General features: G+C 33.9%; 1 protein-coding gene across 3 annotated transcripts in view; it reads left to right on the top strand.

Annotated features, from left to right (window-relative positions):
* LOC138691918 (N(G),N(G)-dimethylarginine dimethylaminohydrolase 1) overlaps positions 1-21,604 on the top strand; it is an 82,382-nt gene that overhangs the window by 40,893 nt on the left and 19,885 nt on the right. For 2 of the 3 annotated variants that reach the window (XR_011329989.1, XM_069814544.1), the window contains exon 3: positions 1,438-1,586. Coding sequence is in view for 2 of the 3 variants with exons in the window: in XM_069814544.1 (XP_069670645.1) it covers positions 1,438-1,586 (149 nt within the window). In the remaining variant the exon portion in view is untranslated. The remainder of the gene's footprint in view (positions 1-1,437; positions 1,587-21,604) is intronic. The other variant, XM_069814554.1, reaches the window with a different exon arrangement.

Raw genomic sequence — 21,604 nt, 5'->3', positions numbered from 1 at the left:
AGAACTGATACTGTTTTTCAACTTGTTTTGTAGTAATTTTGGCAAGTTTTTATTTATTTTTTTACATATGAAATGAAGTAATTCTATTAAAATATACATGTACTGTTATAAGAGTACTACTATTGAATATATGGATTGATATGTGGAAATTAATGCAATGAATTTGTCAGTAACGTTTGTGTCCCTAATTTTTACTTACGAAAGTTGGCAAGCCTATATATACAGGATGATTCATGACTAATGGGAATCAATTCTGTACCCCGTATCTACAAAGATTGTCATTTAGTTTAACTACACTATTATTTAGATCAGGGGCCGTCAGCACTAGGTGTAGTGCAGTGCACTAGGGTGCACTCCGTAGCTGCTGAGGAGGCTGCTAGTGGGTATGCTCTCTATCTCTCCCTGTTGAATGACGGTGCACATCGGACAGCACCGTGTGCCCTTTGCACATTTCAACGAGTACTGATGACCACTGATTTAGATTAACTATGTTACTATCATGTTCACAAAATTGGACAGTTAATTAATATTTTGTCCTTGAGTAGAAGATCTTGCTAAGCAGAAACATATATATAAATTTCGTCTATTTTGAGAAAAATTAATTTTTAAAATAGTCGATTGATTTAACTGCAAATTTACAGATGCGAGGTATCACTTCTTAGCCATATGCAACTGAATGCTGAGGGATGAAGTCGAAGGGGCAGTTGAGAAGTACAAATAGAAAGTTCTAAACAGTTCTGGAATGTGTTGCAGACAGTGTGGAAATCCTGTTTGGGACAAGTTACCTGGTTGGGGTTTTTTCCGAGGTTTTTTACCCTTCAACCAATTGAAGTAGAATTGCTCGATTAATTTTCGGCATTGGTCCTCGGACTCATTTCGTTTCATTAATTTCAACTTCATCTATCATCTTTCAATAGTTTCAGGTCAACCAGAGGGGCAACAGGACGTAGTACCGTGACTTGCATACAGATGGCATCGATCTGAGGAGGCTGCAAAATTCCCAAGGAGATGGAGGGGCTCCCATAACGGACTCTGTCAGATCTGGGTGATGTGTAGCTGAATCGATAGATGGCACCACGTAGTGAATCACAATACATACAGAAATGCGACCTTCAGGTCAATACAGGATGCAGCAGGATATAGTACCGTGAATTGCATACAAATGGCATCGATCTGAGCAGGCTGCAGAACTTTGAATAAGCTGGAGGGGCCAAACGTACTCGGTTGGGCCTAGGTATTGCGTAGCTGAATCTATAGATGGTGCCAAACAGTGATTCACAATACCAACAGAAATGCAGTCCTGTGGACTTCAACAATCATCCCTATATCTAAGGTCGTCAGCTTAGCCCAATAAGCCTCAGGTTGCTGTTCAAGTGTTCCGTCCCTCCTCCATACCTGAAAAATTGTAGTCTTGAGTGCTGATTGTGTTGTTTGCAGGTCGTGAGTTCTTTGTGGGACTGTCGGAGTGGACAAATGAGGCAGGAGCACGTGCCGTAGCAGCTGCGTTCCCAGAGTTCCCATGCACTCCGGTCAAGGTGAGGCCTTGTGTAGACCCTGATGAGAGCGTCGACCTAGACATGATCCAGGTGAGAGGGGAACTGCTAGCATGCGACACCTGCTCGACCCCACCCCCCCACACAGCGCAGCAGCTACATTTTTTTGCTTTCGTTTCTCCTGTTGGAAAAGTGAGTGAGCTCAGATTGGCACTCGATTGGTTTTTCTACTGCATTTATACAAGGTGTTTAAAAATACACTACACAATTTCAGGACTGTATTCGCTATATGTTAACATTAAAATTTATATGTATTATTTTAATGTACCGAAGTACATATGATATTTCCATGCAGATATCCTGCATCATCATACGATGAAAGAGTAATGGAATGGAGAAAAATTCTCTCCGGCACTGGGATTTGAACCCGGGTTTTCAGCTCTACGTTCTGATGATTTATCCACTAAGCCACACCGGATACCCATCTGGTGTCAGACAGAATCGTCTCAGTTTAAGTTCCAACTCTTGGGTTCCCTCTAGTGGCCGCACTCTAGGGAACCCAAGAGTTGGAACTTAAACTGAGACGGTTCTGTCCGACACCGGGATGGGTATCCGGTGTGGCTTAGTGGATAAAGCATCAGCACGTAGAGCTGAAAACCCGGGTTCAAACACCGGGATGGGTATCCGGTGTGGTTTAGTGAATAAAGCATCAGCACGTAGAGCTGAAAACCCGGGTTCAAATCCTGGTGCCGGAGAGAATTCTTCTCCATTCCATTACTCTTTCATTGTATTAAAATTTATGTCAACATGGGTCCAGAAATTGTCGTTTACTCTTCGTTTGAGTACATTTTCTTGATAAATTGAAATTAGAAATATACAAGAACCTCCAGGAAATTATGATAACCTCAACAGGCAGTGATACAAATACACAATAACTTTCTTGTGTTCTTGTGTTTTTCTTAGAATGTAGGATTTCACGGCAAGCGGCAATGGGGTGAGAATTATTTGGGCTAATAGGCAGTGGTCTGCTGGCGATGTTACGACCCGATGTTTTGTCTACAGCTGCGGTAGATATCATCTGTGGCAAGGCACTCTATGGCGAAGTGATCTTCTTAGTGTGCCAGTGACAACATCTGGGCTAATGGGCCATGGTTTATTGGTGTTGTTATGACCAGATGTTTTGTCTACAGCTGCGGTAGATATCATCTGTGGCAAGGCACTCTATGGCGAAGTGATCTTCTTAGTGTGCCAGTGACAACATCTGGGCTAATGGGCCATGGTTTATTGGTGTTGTTATGACCAGATGTTTTGTCTACAGCTGCGGTAGATATCATCTGTGGCAAGGCACTCTATGGCGAAGTGATCTTCTTAGTATGCCAGTGACAACATCTGGGCTAATGGACTATGGTTTATTGGTGTTGTTATGACCAGATGTTTTGTCTACAGCTGCGGTAGATATCATCTGTGGCAAGGCACTCTATGGCGAAGTGATCTTCTCAGTGTGCCAGTGACAACATCTGGGCTAATGGGCCATGGTTTATTGGTGTTGTTATGACCAGACGTTTTGTCTACAGCTGTGGTAGACATCATCAGTGGCAAGGCAGCTATAGATGAAACGTTTGGTCGTAACATCGCCGGTAGACCATGGTCTATTAGCTGAGTAACTCCCCAGATCACATATAGATTGCTCATTCCTATGTTAAAATCGGTTGCACTTTGAAGAGAACAACTGCCAGATTGCCACCCGACCACCGTAAACAAATACGAGATGGCAGTACAGTCGCTAATGCAATTCAAATGGGAGTTATGACGTGACTCCTTATGTAACAACTAGATGGCAGCATAGTAAACCTGACAAAAGTTATTACCGTCAAAGCCTATAACGGAGAGCAATCTGGATATATATGATCTAGGGTAACTCTCACCACATTTGTTGTGTTTACTTCCTTCCAAGAGAAAACCATGTTAAGAATTTTATCACTGTTTTAAAATCCATTGCCATCAGCATGTTTGAATCTACAAATTTTAGAGCCAACCAGTGTTGCCAACCTTCTTCAATGGCAATTCCCACAAAAGCATCTAAATTTTCCCATGAAAAAATATTTAATTTCCACATCATAATGCATTATTTCACTTTCACAATATACAGGCACTCACATTTTCACCCTCTCATTTAAAAGAACTGTCAACCTCTAAGTCCAAGCAAAACGAAAAGAAGGTACTGCTACAGAAACATAATAATAATAATAATAATAATAATAATAATAATAATAATAATAATTTAACACAAAAACTACAATAATTCCTTGCTTCAATAATTTTCATGTAACATTGTCATCAATATTACTTAGAATTATTACGTCAATGCAGTGGCGTGCGGATCCTATTGCATTAGGGTAGGCTCTTCATGTTTGCATGCTACATAGGTATACAACTTACAATATCTCGAACATATTGATAATTTGATATTTGATATAATTTTAGTGAGTTCTGACATCAAACCAGAGCAGCAGCCAGAAGGAGGGTAAGAAAACAGAAACCTTCGGAAACTAATGATAAAATAAATTAGTAATTAAATAAATCATACCTTATTTACTTGAAGGTGAACTCCATTCTGCGTTCCTTTTTAGAAAACTCCTCAATGACATCGCTGTGGAATGTAGGGGATTTTCGGATTTCTTTCAGCTTTTTCTTCTCAATGGACATCAAGGCTAGACTGCTCAATCTTTCTTACCCTTGAGTTGATCTTTGAAATGATTTAATCCGCTTAAGGGCAGAAAATGACCTCTCAGCAGATGCAGATGTGCTTGGTATGGTCAAAACCAGTAGGGTCAATTTGTACAATTCGACAAATGCTGTGTGGAGTTGTTTTGATTTTAAATGTGTTACCAGTTCATGAGGGTATTTTCCACGAAACTCCTCCATTGAATATAGGACTGTCAATTCATTTTTTAGACGGACTATGTCAAACATTGTACTGTACTTTACATTCAGCACATCCAGGGCGGAAGTAGGAAAATTTAATTTATAAGACTGAAATTTCGTTGGATCAAGCAATGAAATAAATTCCAACTGAGGGAGATTTCCAAACGTATCTGTAATATGGTTTGTCACATTGTCTATTATTTCAAAAAATATTCTCCTGTATTTTATGACATCATTTTCCAGGCATTTTCTTTTTCGCTGCACTTCTTCACATTCGACTTCATTACAAACATCACTCCATAATGCATCAAATCTGTCTCTCTCATATAGAACAATACGTTTTGTTTCATTAACCTTTTCTACACAATACAGAATATCCAAATGCTTTGTTTGAAGAATGTTGTACAGAATGTCAGTGTATGCAAAGATCTTTGATAACACATTTAGAAGAAATTTGGTCTCAAACTCTGAAAGGAAAGACAAATATCCACGCGCAAGAGCAACAGTTTCACTTTCCCAGTCTGATGAGTTGCTGAGTATATTTTTAAAAAAGTCCACCAGCAATTCACGGTTCTCCTTTACAACATTGACTATTCTGGAAGAGAAATTCCATCTTGTGGGTGCATTTCTTGGAATTATTCTGTTGGAATATTCAGTAAGAGCATGCGCGCGTTTTGTAGACTTGGAGAAGAAGCTACTTAGTCCATTCAATGTTTGAAAAAAGATCCGGCACTCCTTAATACTCATAGCTGACTGAGATAAGACTAGATTTAGGACATGACTGAAACAATGAACAAATAGAGCTCTAGGATAAATGTCTTGAACTTTGGTTTTAAGTCCATTTATTTCTCCAGCCATCACTGCCGCACCGTCATATGTTTGACCAACTAATTTGTCTCTAATATCATAAGATGCCACTATGTCCATTACATGATTAAATAAGCTATTAGCGGATCTATCTGCACTCACATCAACGAAGGAAATAAACGTTTCTTGAACCTGTGCTGTCTGGTCATGGACATACTGAGAGTGGTGGATAGTTGTGATTTGTTACTTACATCGGATGTTTCATCTAAAATAATTGCAACATGCTGGGCCATGGAAATGTCATTCTTAATAGATTCCATCAACACGCCACTGATAGCAGTTATCAGGTCATTTTGAATTCTGTTGATGTGCCCTTAAATGTTGTAGACAACTCTACATGTTCTCGAAGAGTAGTGTCGTAGTTGCTCAACAAATGTAAAAGTTCTATATAGTTGCCTTTGTTAAGTGAATCTTCACTTTCGCCATGCCCTCTGAACGGCAGTTCTTGCATGGCTAAGAAGCACGTTGCGTCGATTAGGCGTTTCAATATTTCTCTGTTCTTCTTCACCATTTCATTGTGACGCGCCACATCCGATTTCAATTGTTGATCAAGTTGGGTGTCAATACGAACACTTCCAAAACAAGAAAGCTGAACAACCAAACACAAATGACACTGCGATCGTTCGTGTTTGACAATGGCATTGCTGAGATTATTTAAATTATTATAACCCTCTTTGTTCCACACACTTTGTTCATTACAAAATAATAAGCATGGCCAACAAAATAATTTATTAAGATGACAGCATCCGGTTAGCCAATTAGTTTTCACATATTGGTTCACACTGAAATAACGTAAATATTCTCTACTCTTTTCTTTATGTAAAAACTTTAAGTTCGGAAGCGCCGGCACTGGTCTTCCCCCCACAGTTATAATTTCAACTTTTTCGCTAAATGATCTACAACCAAAAGGCTTTTTAAAAATCTGTTCAATTATACAGTGATCTTTTGCCATATTACAACAATATCACACTAGTTATACCTCACTTTGTTCAAATAAACTCTATAACACACTCGCTTTACCACCAGAAGTTCAAATAAACACTATAATACAATAATTTCATCACCAAAAGTGCTTTCAATAGCACCTACCAGCCTAGCGTATTACGGCAATGGACAAGACACGTAAATCAGGGCGCATGCGCCAGCTGTTCTAATGTACTGACTATGAAGGGAAACACTACGCTCACTGCAGGGCCGGGTAGGCTGTGGCCCCGGGATCCCAACTCTCCAGTGACGAAAGATGACGCGAGGGCGCGCACACAGCGGACAATAATTAAAATGCGATGTACAGTACCAGCCAAAAGGAAATGAAAATAGGATGCCAAGCCAAAGTTTGCTGAAATTAGTTAAGGACTCTGCAGACTTTCTTAAATTAACAGTATTACTTTTAAATACAAATTTAATAAATTTCTTCCTGTCTGTCTGGGTAGGCGCAGCAGACCTAGCCTACCCAGAATGCACGCCACTGCGTTAATGATTAGCATAACAACATTAAACGTTTACTTATAAATATTTAAATTGTTTTGCAAAAGAATACATCTTCTTACTGTATTCAATAATTTCAAATGAGCATCTTTTATCTAATAGCTAGTCAATAGCTAGTTACTCTGAGTAGTTTGCAAAGTGCTCCTGACAACACATATTACATTGAGAGATTTAGGTCCAAGGCTTTTTTTTTTTCCGACCTTGAAATCAGCGACGGTTGAAAAAATTCTCTTTGCCTCTGCATTGGAATGAGGCAATACTAGTCCAAGTTTAGCCAATTTACAAAGATTTTCAAAGGCTGGCTTTTCATCAAAATCTTTCATATTTCCTATTTCCTACCACAGTCTATCAATTGGAAACTTTTTATTTCATCAGAAATGCAATTATAAGTAATTCTCATCTTTCACCATTCAATTTCCACCTTACTACATCTCCACAATTTCTGAACTAGATTTGGAAGACCATCAATTCAAAGTCTGAACTCATAGATTCTAGATCTAGAAATACTAATTTGAAAAAAGTGACAATCTCTTTTCCATTTCTTTAGTGCTATTAATTAAAACTTTAAATAGTTCAAGCAAAAATCATTTAAGAACCATAATAAATTTATACGTTCTTTTCCAATGGCTAAATAATTTATATTTTTATTCCTATTAAATTTTCTTCAAATTATTCCCATTTCTTTTCATTTCCTCCCATTTTCCAAATTTCTTTTAAAAATTTCCCACAAAATGGGAAAATTTTACGGGTTGGTAACACTGGAGCCAACAGATATCATGCTTTAGAAGCTAGGAAACCATTTGCAGGAATTAAGTTATAATACAGTTGTGAAGCTCGGAAACAATTAATTTACGTAGGTTACAGATTAGTTGCTCAGTATCAACAGACTATGAGATATATTGGTTGCAGTGAGATCTTACTAGGCAGCCTGTAAAATGTCTCACAACTATGAAACCAAGCATTTCAGGAGCCATTGAACATAAATTTAATTGTTAACATATGAGGAGTGCAGTCTTGAAATGTTGTTACGTATTTTTTAAACACACTGTACGTTTGATACACATGCAGTGCTGGATTTTCCGTTGAAGGCCTGAATTTCACCGCTTATCGGATATTTGATTATGTTTGCGCATATTTCAGTAAGATTTTAAAAAATGAATTGAATTGGGGCTTAGAAAATATTGGAAGAAAAGGAGAAAAGAGGAAGAATAAGGAAAAGAAGAAGAAGAAGAAGAAGAAGAAGAATATGATGAGGGAATGGAATGAGCAACAAGAAAAGCAAAAGCAAATGCAAGAATGAGTACGTACTAGAAGAAGGTACATAAAAATGTTAGAAGAAAAAAAGGAAGAAATACGAGCGAAGAGAGAAATAGAGAGGAAGAGGGGGCAAAGAAGAACGACAATGCTACCAACACCAGCACTGACGATGACAAAAGCAAGAATGAACATTAAGGAAAGAGAGAAATATGAGGTAAATATATAATAAAAAAGTTAAACCTAAATTCAGTTGAACAGAATTTTAATTATTTCAATAGCATATGAACCAATCAGCAAATGTTACGAAGATTTAGTCTTACCATAATCAAAATGTCAAAAACGCATGGATTGGTTCTTTTACATTATATTTCTGTACTTAGGTCTTGCTATGACATGAAACTTTTGTTTGTGACTTAAGAATCGAAATGAAACAAACAAAAATCTGTGACACATTAGATTATCAGAATATACATTTTCAGAGTGACATATTGGCATTAGTGGTCATCATGATGCCCACAGTTTCCATCTGCGTCGTATTTAATTTCTGTGAAGATGGCCAGGTTAGAACATTTAATATATAAAATATAATAAAACTTCAAAACTTAAACTATGTTATTGTAAATGTATTAAAAAAATTAATATACCTTAATATGCCATATAGCCATTTTAAAGTGTTCTACTTCGTCATCGGTGGTCTAAGTGAAATGTCTTGCAACTGTGAAACCAGACATTTTTAGACTCATTTAACTGAAATTTAATTACTGTTACCGTATAAGGAATTCAATCTTGAAGTCACTGAGTACCATAAAATGTGGTGAATAGGGACGCAGGGAGTGAATAGGGACGAAGTTTTATTATTTTTTATTTCTTTGTGTCAAAGAGTAAATATAATAATAAGAGTTCACTCTTTATGAATAAAAACATAATAGTACATTATGCAACGAGCTTATAATGGTAGTAATTAAGACGCGAGTATGTTTGTTTATGAAACGAGTGCAAGCGAGTTTCATAATTTTCATATGAGCGTCTTAATTACCATTATAGGCAAGTTTCATACGACTTTTTATGCTCGACCATATTTCTAACTTGAAATTATTCATAAGTATTCATGTTATGGTTATGTAAGTGAGGAGTGGAACTGACCTGAATTGTGAGATGTGCGCAGACGCGAAAGTATTGATTTTTTCCCGAGGAACGAATGTCATTGACCTTGATATAATCTAGAGAATAACATGAAGATTAGTCTTGATATAACCTGGAAATTGATTTAGAATTGAAAAACGAGATGACAAATTGAATTTTTTTGAATATTATTTACAATTAACGCTAATTATTATAGTAACAGAACATAACCTTCTGCAACAGTATTGGATTTCCAGCCTCCGTGACTTTTCGCTAATTGTCTTTCGATTGCATATCTGAGAATAATCGATACTTGCGGTTTTATAATGGTACAATGGTGATTTCTCATTGGCTGAACAACTGAATTATAATAAATAGGTGTACTTTAATGAGGTGCATTAAAGGGCTCCTACCAGGTGTATAATTACTACATTTCGGCATGGTCGAGCATAAACACTATTATTATTATTATTATTATTATTATTATTATTATTATTATTATTATTATTATTATTATATTTAAACTTTGACATGAAGAAATAAAAAATAAGAAACCTTCGTCCCTATTCACCCCCTGCGTCCCTATTCATACCATTTTATGGTACACTATTTTGAAATAGCTGTATGGTATGTTTAAGATACGTTATACAGTGATATTCAATCTTTTTTGCTAGCGTACCCCCAAAATACATTTTTTTGTACCTTTGTACCCCCAACTGCATTGCAGTTATTAAAAAAATAACAAAGGACTATGATTGCTGTTGTATGCAAAATAAATTATTATTATTATTATTATTATTATTATACATACAGTAGTTATTGGTGAAATAATAATAGTAATGAATTATGTAAAATGTTATTAATGCAAAAAAAAGAGTTAATATTGTAAAAGAATATATGTAAACTGCAATAATTATGAACAGGTACAGTAAAATAAATATGTCAGTATTTTTACATACCGTAAAGTGGGGTGACTTTGAACGCCGAGGTGAATTTGAACAGCAATTTAGCGCCTTTCTAAATTAAATGCTGTACCCAATTGCGAAAAAACTGAACTAATTTATTGACAATTTAAACAGTTTTTTCTCAATTGGGTACAGCATTTAATTTAGAAAGTCGCTAACTTACTGTTCAAAGTCACCTCAGCGTTCAAAGTCACCCCACTTTATGGTACATAGTTGGTGGGATGCGTACCCTTCAAGTAAACACCGGGTACACGTTCCATAGATTGAATACCACTCCATTATATTGTATTGCGATTTTTAATACATTTTAACACAATGAAGTTTTAAAGTTTTATTATATTTTTATATGTTGTAAATATTATACCGTGAATTGGAATCAAGAAAAGAAAATTTAATGTACAGAAAAGTGTGGTTTTCACTCCTAGAATTTGGAAGTTTCACAAAGCCTCCCCTCTACACCTAGATCTCTCCCTTTCATTAGAGTTCACCCAGAATGTTGTGTTTGGTGTTTCCTAAGCATGTTTTTTGAGTTCCTATAGTACTTTCTTGTACGAGTATTGACATAGGACTTCAATTTCTCTTTAGCCTACTGACCAATTTGCTGAAATATTGGACCCTTAATTGTACAGACCCATTTGATTACACTCGAAGTAAATATAGTAAAGTACTATTAGCTGAATATTATGCACAATACAATTAAAAACATTCACTTGCGGGTTTTTTTAAGTAGTTTTTAATTTGATGATAATTTTTCTAAGCTATACTTGAGAAATAATTACCCCTAAAATTTGTTTCCTAAACAAATATGTTTGAAGTCAAATTTTTGTAAAACTTGTTTGTTAAAGAGAAATCTGAAATAATAGCTAGGCACTATAAAACACACATAATTTTCATTTTGGAGAGCAGAAAAAAAAAAAAATTAAAAGAAAGAAAAGACAGTCAAATGCTAAATAAAGGTGATAGACAATCACAATATAAAAACAGACTCACCTTCACTTCACTACTGTCAAGATTACAGAATTAAAAAAGGAAAACATTTAAAGCAATTGGCCCTCTTTGAATGCCAAAATTAGTTTTATCGTGGAGTTTGAGAGTTGCAGTGTACTGAGAAGATCTCTAAAGAGATGGCTAGAGACCACAGATGACCACAGAGGTCTAATACGTGAGGGTAGAAGATGATAAATAGATGTCAGCAGTATTTCTAGACCATAAGCCACAATATTAATTTTTAATGTTTGTATTAAGATAAAATTATATGCTGAAATACTAACACATATTTAGTCAACTTTACATATAGAGCACCCAGTGCATAGAACTGGGAGTCATGGGTTCGATCCCCGGCACTGGAGCGAATTTTTCTCCTTCATTAACAAATTCGGAAATAATGAGTTTAAGAAAACTAATTTAGAAATTCATTGAGGAAAAGTATTGTTTATAAAATACATGTGTTAGAAAGAAAGAGCAATAGGATCTATGGTTGTCAGATGTCCTGATTTGGTAATAAATATTCTACTTTTTCATTACATCTGCGTTGTCCCATTCACATTTAATGATAACGGGAGACAAAAGTCCCAGTTACAGTGGTCAATTAATTTATTGCTAGTATTGTTGGGCTTTAGTTCACTTAAGGACATACAATTTTTTCAGAATGGTGTATATGTTACTGTTAAAATCCAAAATCCGTTGAAACCAGGTTCAACTAGTAAAACTAGTTTTAAGAAATGTAGGTAGATAGCGAGTTTTTCGTAAGATTTAGAATCAATGACAGTTTAGGTTTGGTTTGCTTAGGTTTTGTTTGGTAAAAGCCTAAAAATCAAAAAACCTAAACAAACCAAACCTAACCTGTCATTGATTCTAAATCTTACGAAAATTCGCTTTCTATCTATCTACATTTTTAAACTAGCTTTTTACTAGTTGAAACTGGTTTTGTCGGATTTCGGGTTTTAACGGTAACATGTACATAAAGAAATCATTTTAGTCTAGATGCAATGAGCTTAGTAAGTTATCTGCCCTTACCTTAACAGATTGCTAATTTATTTACATATAATTGTCGACTATTTCGGAGTAGTGGTTAGTGTGCCTAACTGCGAAACTAGGAGGCCCAGGATCGATTGAATCCTGGTTGGGACAGGTTGCCTGATTGAGGTTTTTTCCAGAATTTCCCTTCAACCCATTAAGAGCTCTTTGCAGCTGGCAAGAATTGAATCATATAAGTTTTTCTATTCCACAGTACAACAGGCTTCAGACAGAATACTTAATTTTGTAAACACTTAAGGAGAAAGAAATAAAAGCTTTCATAATGATGCTGTTGAAATTGAACTATTTATGAACATGTTTTTAAATTTTTCCTCTCCATGTTTTATCTTGTTTAAGAGATAAAAGAACTACAGTTGAATTCCCATTTAAGGGGACACTCAACTTAAAAATTGGAGAAAAAGTGTCATAGAAATGAAAAATTAAATTTCTACACTAATTTACGTGACCGAACTAAATCAATACGCAGAATTCTTCCCCTATTCATTGAGAAGTCACAGTCAAATGCACAAAGCCAAAAAATAAAAACTGATAATTAAAAAGTGATATTTCAATTAATGATTGATTAAAAATTGAAATATTTTTTATTTTGAAAAGTATTGGATCTAATGAGCTGAGATTTTGCATGTTACTTTCCATGTGTATATTAAACTTTTTCTCCAAATTTGAAAAAGATTGTTCAAATAGGAAAAAAGTTCCAAAATATAGTTGAGTGTCCTCTTAACTTTTTTCTGGGGACGAAGAATATTTTGTCATTAATGGGCATCTACATGAAATGGGGTGGTTTCACTTGTTTATATGTGATAATTTAATTTACGGGACCATAAATTATTATTAACATTAAATGTGGGAAAACTAACATCGAGATTATATAAAATCGACGTTGTACTGTAAATAAAGCAATAGGCATAGCAAAAATATACATTTATCTAAGACTGCTGTGTCGTTTAACAAAGAACCATATTTTGTAAGAAATAATTATGGGACTCTAAACTGAAATATTGATATGTTGCATTTTATAAGATTCCATTGCACAGATAATTTGTATTGTTATAGTACAAGGTTTTATTTATTATTATTTTTATTATATTTATATTGAAAGTCATAGTTCAAAAGACAGATCTTTTCTGCAAAGAGTTAGTTTACAAATATAGTTCATTGTCTCTCTTCCAAGAATTTAAAACTTAAACCTGCAACCCTAATAGGATATTAAGATATTACTCGTATCTTCCAACGTATGAGATAGGCTTCAAATCTCACCAGCGACGTCAATTGAGAAAAGATTAATTGAAAATTAAAGCAAAAATAGACGACTTGTTTTATTAATAACATGGAATTTCGGGAAATATAAGCACTAATAAAATGTTTCTTTAAGAAATAAAAGTTATAAGAAAAATGTTTGACTAAATATAAACGTGTATGCAGTGGGAAAATGCATTTCCATGCTTTATACTGTTAGCATGAGCTGGAGATAAGTGGTTAACATCATGCTTCTATTGCTTTATGTGACAATAGAACCTAGACTTAATAACTGCTTAGGAGATTGACTGAATGTGAAGGTAATGGTCCCTGCTTGGGTTCAAACTCATACCTTCCCAGCTTGTGGCCAGTTATTGTACCAATGAAAATAGTGTGTTATTTAATATTTATTGTGCTTTGATGTTGCTAATTGTATTCAATGAAAAGAAGTATAGATTGAACTTTTTTTATTTCTGAGAAATATCAGAAAAACACATTGTTTTTAAAGCTTTCACTTCAGTTGAAAATTGTGAATGGTAAAAGAAATCAAATTCATTGGGGCTGTTAACAAATGATTACGTCCACTTGACTGACCCAAGGATTCAGGCATTTGTAAGATATCCAATGTGTAGGATTCTGTACCTTTTCTTTTCATATGAAGATGAAAGTAGATTTAAACATAGATATGTATTTTCCACTGATATTTCTCAGCAGTAGAAAAAATTTAATCTATTACTTTTTTTATCATAAGCCATCATTGCTTCCTTCATCCACTAAATTGATCATATTTTCATATTTAAAGATAAAACACACATGTTAGGTCAATAATACAGTGTTCATAGATTTGATAAAATACATTAAAAGTGATTTGTTACAGTTGTATGAACACTAATAAATTAGGTCAATAATACAGTGTTCATAGATTTGATAAAATACATTAAAAGTGATATGTTACAGTTGTATGAACACTAATAAATTAGGTCAATAATACAGTGTTCATAGATTTGATAAAATACATTAAAAGTATTAGTGTTCATACAACTGTAACATATCACTTTTAATGTATTTTGATCATATTTTGTTATGATAGGAATTGAAACCTTCCAACAAATATTATAATTATAGTACCGGTACAGTACCTATTGCAACTTATATAGGGTGGAAGAGAATCTGTTACTTAATTCATAGAGATAATAGATGACGTCAAAGCAAACAACTTTTGTCAAATAAGTTTTTTTTTTGATACGTCCAAATAGTTTTGAAAATATAAAATGTAACATGTTGTAACACTTCTTGAGGTCATTGCTCTGCAGTGGGGGTGAATATAACTTTCAATCATCCATGCCGCAAGACCTGCGAGAGGAAAATGTAAACAAAAACATCTCATCAGATAAGTTTCGATCAAATAACTGTAAATTCGTAGCACATTACCGGTACTTAACATTACGGTAAACTTAATTTCTTTTCTAAATCAATTCTTCATTTCTTCAAAGATACTAACTTAAATGAAGATTGAGTTACAGAATGTGTATTCCTAATAATGCTTTTTTTGAGTTTACATCAAATGTAAAGGAATCTTTAAAGGAAATAGTTTTGTTTTATAAGAATGTTCATTCTTTACTACTTTGTAATTACGTAAAAGCAAAAAAATCAGCTGATACTGTGAATGTTAAAGAAGTTTCATGATATTAAATTTAGAGTTAAAGTGGTGTACCGACAATAAAGAATGTTAAAAATTCGGCAATTTGTGTAATTAGTTGATTCAGTACTTTGTTTTCATTGACAGTAATTTGATCGAAACGTATCTGATGAGACGTTTTTGTTTACATTCTCTTCTCGCAAGTCTTGCAGAGTGGATGATTGGAGTTACATCTCATACCCACTGCGACCTCAAGGATCGTTGCAGCATTGCAACACATTATATTTCGTATTCTCAAAACTATTGGACGTATCAAAAAACTTACTTGGCAAAACTTGTTCGCATTGACTTCGTCTATTACCTCTGTGAATTAATGTAGTAGGTTCCCTTCCACTCTATAAATGCAGTGTGTTCATGAAATTACTTGCGATTTCAAAATGGTGATTAAGCTGCACATGCTTTTTAGTGACTTCGTAATAAACTCTCATTGCTTTGAACTTACTTAGTATACCTCTATATGAACACTGTTGGGAACACAGAACATCGAATCAGTATTTTGAGAAGCATGTCGACTTCAGTAGTCGTGATTGCATATATATGATATGTGTCTTCAGAGGTATATTTCATTAAATAAAATGCAAAGCTATCCCATTACAGGCCAAGAGCCCCAGAGGGGGAGGTGGAATGTTCTTAAAAAAATAATAAAACAGAGAGAGAGAGAGAGAGAGAGAGAGAAAAGAAACATTCATACACCACACAATAATAGTTATCTTATTGAAATGAATTACTACAATATTTACTCTTAATTACTCGTATTACTAATGTCATAATAAGTTAGATTCGTAAGGTCACTTATTTTTATTTTTAATATACGAGCCTTTAGGGTACCATTTTCTGTAAAGAATTGCACTGTAATTGGTGGAATTAATACATACCAGATTTGTAAATGTGATACTAGTTAAATTGGTACGGATACAAATCTTTCCATTGACTGTGAAGGCACTAACTCAAATAAAACATTTTAACTCAGTCTGTGTCAAGGTGGACATGGTTCTTCCATAAAGTAAACTGTGTCTTGATTTATTAATCAAAGATGCATTTTAGGTATTCATGCATCTAACATTATACAGGGTGATCCATTTGGGTATGGATAAAATAAAAACACCGTAAAACATTTACTACTGAACTTTATTTGTTGAAACTTTGTGCATACAACACTGAAAGATGGGAGATTTCTCAGAGCTCAACATGACCCCCATTGCGCACCCTGCACAACTCATAACAGTAGTGTAATTCAGCCCATGTCCGTTGAACATAAGAGGGGTGATTTGTTGAAAAGCTTGAGTAATTTTTACTCTCAGATCATCATTGTCCCTGGGTTTCTGTGAATAGACAATGTCTTTAACAAAACCCTACACGAAGAAGTCAGGAGGGGTTAGATCTGGGGAGTTTGGGGACCAAGCCAAGAGTTAGCTGCTTCTCGTACTGGTTTCGCTTGCGACCTCCTGCCTGTTTTTTTAACACAGAACCTGTTTCTACAAATGTTCGATACCACAACATTATGGAATCGTATTTAGGTACATTAACCACACCGTACTCACGTCGAAATTCTCTTTGAACTCTTTTAACACTCTCAAATTAGCCTGCTGCTGATTTGTAGTAGCCATTTTAATCATCTACGATTTTCATTTGTCCTTTCAGATTATGCATTGTTGTTTGTCATATATGGAAACTCCCATCTTTTAATCTTATTATAACCAGCAAGAAATTTTTCCTAATATCATAATAGCTTTATAATAATAAATTAATATTTTCCATACCCAAACGGATCAGACTGTATATTATAGGCTGCCATGTGTGTAGATGTCTGTGTGTAGGCCTATTCTGAGCCCTGTAGTGCTTACATAGTTAAATTATCAACTATATTAGCATAATATAACTTCATGTCTTTCATTGGTGTACAACTGTAAATATGAAACCTATAGGACAGGCATGTAAGGACCCGAGCTGCTGTCTGTCAAACTTCACTTTAACGAGCTCTCTGGTGGGAGGGAGTGTCCCGTCATATAAGAGAAATCGTCAGTCAGGGTTGTACACTGTACAGGAAATAAGTTACTACAGTAATGTAAAGTTAATATTAGGCTATATTATTATATAGCCCTACTAAGACCTGTCTTCGGACAGTTGACTAAACAACTAGGATAATTTATTTAGGAAATTTATGTTTCGTCAGTCATGTTAAATAACATTTTTTGGAAGTGTACTTGAAAAAATTCTAAATAAAAATTATTTCACATTATACCGGTAACACAAATAGGGTTGCCAAATTTTTTTGAAGAAAGTACAGGAGATTAAGGAATCGACAAATTCTAAATAAAAATTATTTCACATTATACCGGTAACACAAATAGGGTTGCCAAATTTTTTTCAAGAAAATACAGGAGATTAAGGAATCGACAAAATTTCACATAGAAAATCGACAAATTATTCGGTTCAGTTACTAAAGCCAATTTTATTTTACACTTCGGCAGCTAGGCTTAAATTAAGAGTATTTTGGGACAGATTTTATGTCATGTAATAGTTGAAATCGACTGCAGTTTTCAGCTCTGATTTTGTTAAATGTGTCATGCTCATGTTTCAAACAACTGTCCATGAAATAAAACATCCTCTTTGTATGAGCATTAATACCTGGTATGCTTAAAACAAAACTGGTCAGTTTTTCCGAAATTTATAACAAAATACTGTTTGATTTTAAATGTGTGATCACTAAAACCCATTTCTGGCAAACATTACTTTCTATAAACACTGCACATTTTAATGTATCTCTTGAACAACAAAATTCATCATATAAACAAATCACGGCAAAATGAAATGTATAAAATAAAAAATTTTACATTATGGTGGGAGGGGGGGGGGGGGAAGGAGAAAAATGCTCGAGAAGAAGAATGCTACAGGAGCCGGAAGACTGTTAAAAATTAGGGGCAAATACGGGAGATCCAGGAAATACGGGAGAGTTGGCAACCCTAAACACAAACAATAAGAAATATTACTATATTGTGAATGACACTACACATTTATGAATAAATGCGCAATAGGTTAGGTATATTCTGAAATTTTTTCAAAAATAGTACAGCACAATGGATACAATATTACACAACACAATAATAATAATGAAAATAATAAAAATGACACTGACGGTAAATATTTTACTTCGAATGAATCAAATTAATATTAATAGATTCAATAATATATCTATAATAAGGAAAAAAATAAAAACTAATAATGGTATTGATGGTAAATGTTTTGTATAATAATAATAATAATAATAATAATAATAATAATAATAATAATAATAATAATAACAACAACAACATTCTGATGGAATGTAAAACAAATATTTTTTTGCCAAAAATGTATTTCAGTAAACATGTTATCATTCCACTTGTAATAACTTACTTTGACAATTTCGTATTTTTCTCGTACTGCGTTTTATAAATTGAGCAGTGTATGAAATTGACTAAAATGTAGCTTAATATACCTAAAATTCGTCTTGTTTCATATTATTCTAACTGAAAGGATAGTTTCTTTTGTGTCCATGTAACATGCTTTGGTGTAAGCTTTGCTATTTGCTGTTAGAAAATATTTTATTGTACTTGATGTTGTTATTTATAGCTACCCATAACCATTCAGTGAACAACCTGTTACTTCTTGAACATAACATGTGTAGTGTTTGATTCATTAACTATTTATGAATTGGTGTTGTGTTCCTAAATATTTGATCAGCCTTAAAGTAGAAATAATTATTTATGTATAACTCAATAGCTTCTTAAAATGACTACAAGAAATACTGGGAAAATAATTTCAGTGGTACTGTAGTATGTTTCGGTATTAAAACTTACTGTTAAGTATTTAGTACAGTACAATATAAATAAAAAATATTACTAGTCTGTTAAAAAATACCATACAGTACACATATAGTTTGGCCAAAACTTTAGAAAGCATACTCATTTTCAAGAATTTTAACCTGTGGTGTTATGAATTCCAAGGCTCTGACACAAATAACCAACTCTGCAGCCTTTGTAATAATCTTTAATGCTGAAAAGGTACACTTCTTTCCCGATTTTTGTTTGCAATTTGCTACATATACCAGTTTTGTCTTAATTAAAATCCATTATTATGCTAACTCTTGTCACGAGAAACACACCATGTGTCCATCTGTCAAGTAAAAAGAGCACAAATACAGGCGTTATTTGCATAATAATAATAATAATAATAATAATAATAATAATAATAATAATAATAATGCCCAAGTACGCTGTAATAATAGTACAAAAAGGGACTACTGTATGTCTTCTTTTAGAGCATCAATATCACTCTTCAGCATTAAGCAGTCCTGCAACTTCATGGGTAAAATAAACGGGAATGTAGAATGCAGTTGAAAGCCAATTAAATACCGGTAGGCCTACTTGTTTATCATCACTTACATTTTAATAAAATTGAAGTCATGTGCACCAATGCTTGAAGAAATTAAATCTTCCGACAATAATGGGCAAGTCATTTGACTCAATCTAAAACTGTTCTATCATAGATTGCGCACACTGAATTATTGCGTTCAGTATGTTATTATATCATAAACTAGTTTGTTTTTCTTGTAGACATATAAAAGCAAGAATGAGTGACAAAAAGTTCAAAATAATAAATAAAGCGAGAAAAATTACTTTATTCCATGATTAAATACTTTGAGTAAACGAATTTCACGAAATGCAAGAAGGTGATGCAATAGATGAGGCAAAGTTTGTTGAGGCTTTACAGGCACAAACAAGCAATAGCCTGGTTCACAGTGATGTACTTCTTAAAATAAGAAATAATTGATCTCCTGTCTGGAGTCACTGGCGTGTTACAGGGCTTATCCAGTAGGACACTGCTTCTGAGCCCTACTCCAGCTTTCGAATCTCGCTTGGGTGATAATTTGTTGAGTTTTTCCCGACGTGTTCCCAGTTTCGTCAAAATATCCATTTCATAACTTATTGAGTTTTTCCCTAAGTTTTCCCAATTTGGTTAAAATATCAATTTGCTATCACCATTTATGCCAACACGCAGTGAATGTAGCTTTATTAAGTAACTGATTGAAAACTGTTAACTATAAACCATATATTTTACATACTGCTTCAACACATCCAGTACATTATTATCTATCAGAAGCTAATTGGTTTTTATGTAGCCAATACATAAAAAACAAGTGTACAAGAGGAAGTACCAGTAGCACAAGTAAAAATTGTCCCAGAGCAGTGGAAATAAAATGATAAACACCTCTTTGTTCCATGAATAAGTTAAACATTTTGAGTAAAATTTAACGAAATGTGGAGGTATAATATCATTTATGTGGAGCCTGGCCTCTCAGTCCCCCCCCCCCCCTCTGTTTTCATGTTTTGAGGTTATGTTTGAGAAGGCTGTGTTGTGTAGAAACTAACTGATAATGGGTAGTTCACAGTAAGGTTGCCAGTCCTCTTATATTTGGTCCAAATTTTGAACATCTCCTGGCTCTCATATTTTTCTTCTCTTCAGACATTTTTCACCCTTATGTTTAGGTAATGTAAAACTTTTTATTTGAAACTCTTAATTTTGCCATGAATGAAAATGATTTACATGATAAATTTTGTTGTTCCAAAGATGTATTAAAATGTGCAGTCTCTGTAGAAGGTAATGCTAGCCAGAAATGGGTTTCAGTGCTCACCAGTTTTAAAATCTGACAATGTTGATGTTACAAAATTGGAATAACTGGAGAGTTTTGTTCTAAGTATAAGTTACTAGGCATAATAATCATACAGAGAGCATTTTTTCTCTCATGAACAATAAGTGGAAAAGGAAACAGGAGTGTGACACATCTAATCAAATGAGAACTGAGAATTGCAGTCAACTTCTACTATACATGCAAGGAATAGGCCTATTTATAGTTTGTTAAAAATGATGGAAAGCTATTACACAAGGCAAAATCTGACTTAAAGTATTCTCAATTTAAGCCTAATTATAATAAAAGTTTCAAGTTCAATCTATAAGATTTATCTATTTTGCTAATGTTTATTTGCTATAACATTGTATATGAAACATTAACGTTTTTGCCTTTTCGGCATCATCAGATATTGTTAAGAAACACGAAATCTAAACCTTGAACAAATTTAAATGTGCATAGTGTTATGCTTGACAAAAATGGACTTTCATGAGTTTTATGTAGTTATGTCTTATTAATGAAAAAGGTTTATTTAAAAAAAGATTTCCAGGAAATGTAAATTTGGAAAATGTCGATATGATTTCTGGTACATATAACTCATGTTACAAAATACATATAAAATAATTAAAATTGACAAAAGTGTTACATATTATATCCTGCATTAAGTCATTAACAGAGTTACGAATATCAGCAAATTAATAAAAATTGGTAAAAAATACTCAGTTGTTGAATTTGTAATTAATTACCGGGGAATTATGAGTAGAATGGTGGTATAATATCAATCCATTTTATATTTAAATAACATTTGTTATAAAATCAACAATAGATAATTGATAAAATTTGATAAAAT

This window comes from Periplaneta americana, chromosome 2 (assembly GCF_040183065.1).
Source record: "Periplaneta americana isolate PAMFEO1 chromosome 2, P.americana_PAMFEO1_priV1, whole genome shotgun sequence".
Lineage (NCBI taxonomy): Eukaryota > Metazoa > Arthropoda > Insecta > Blattodea > Blattidae > Periplaneta > Periplaneta americana.
This window is presented reverse-complemented; position numbering and strand designations above follow the sequence as displayed.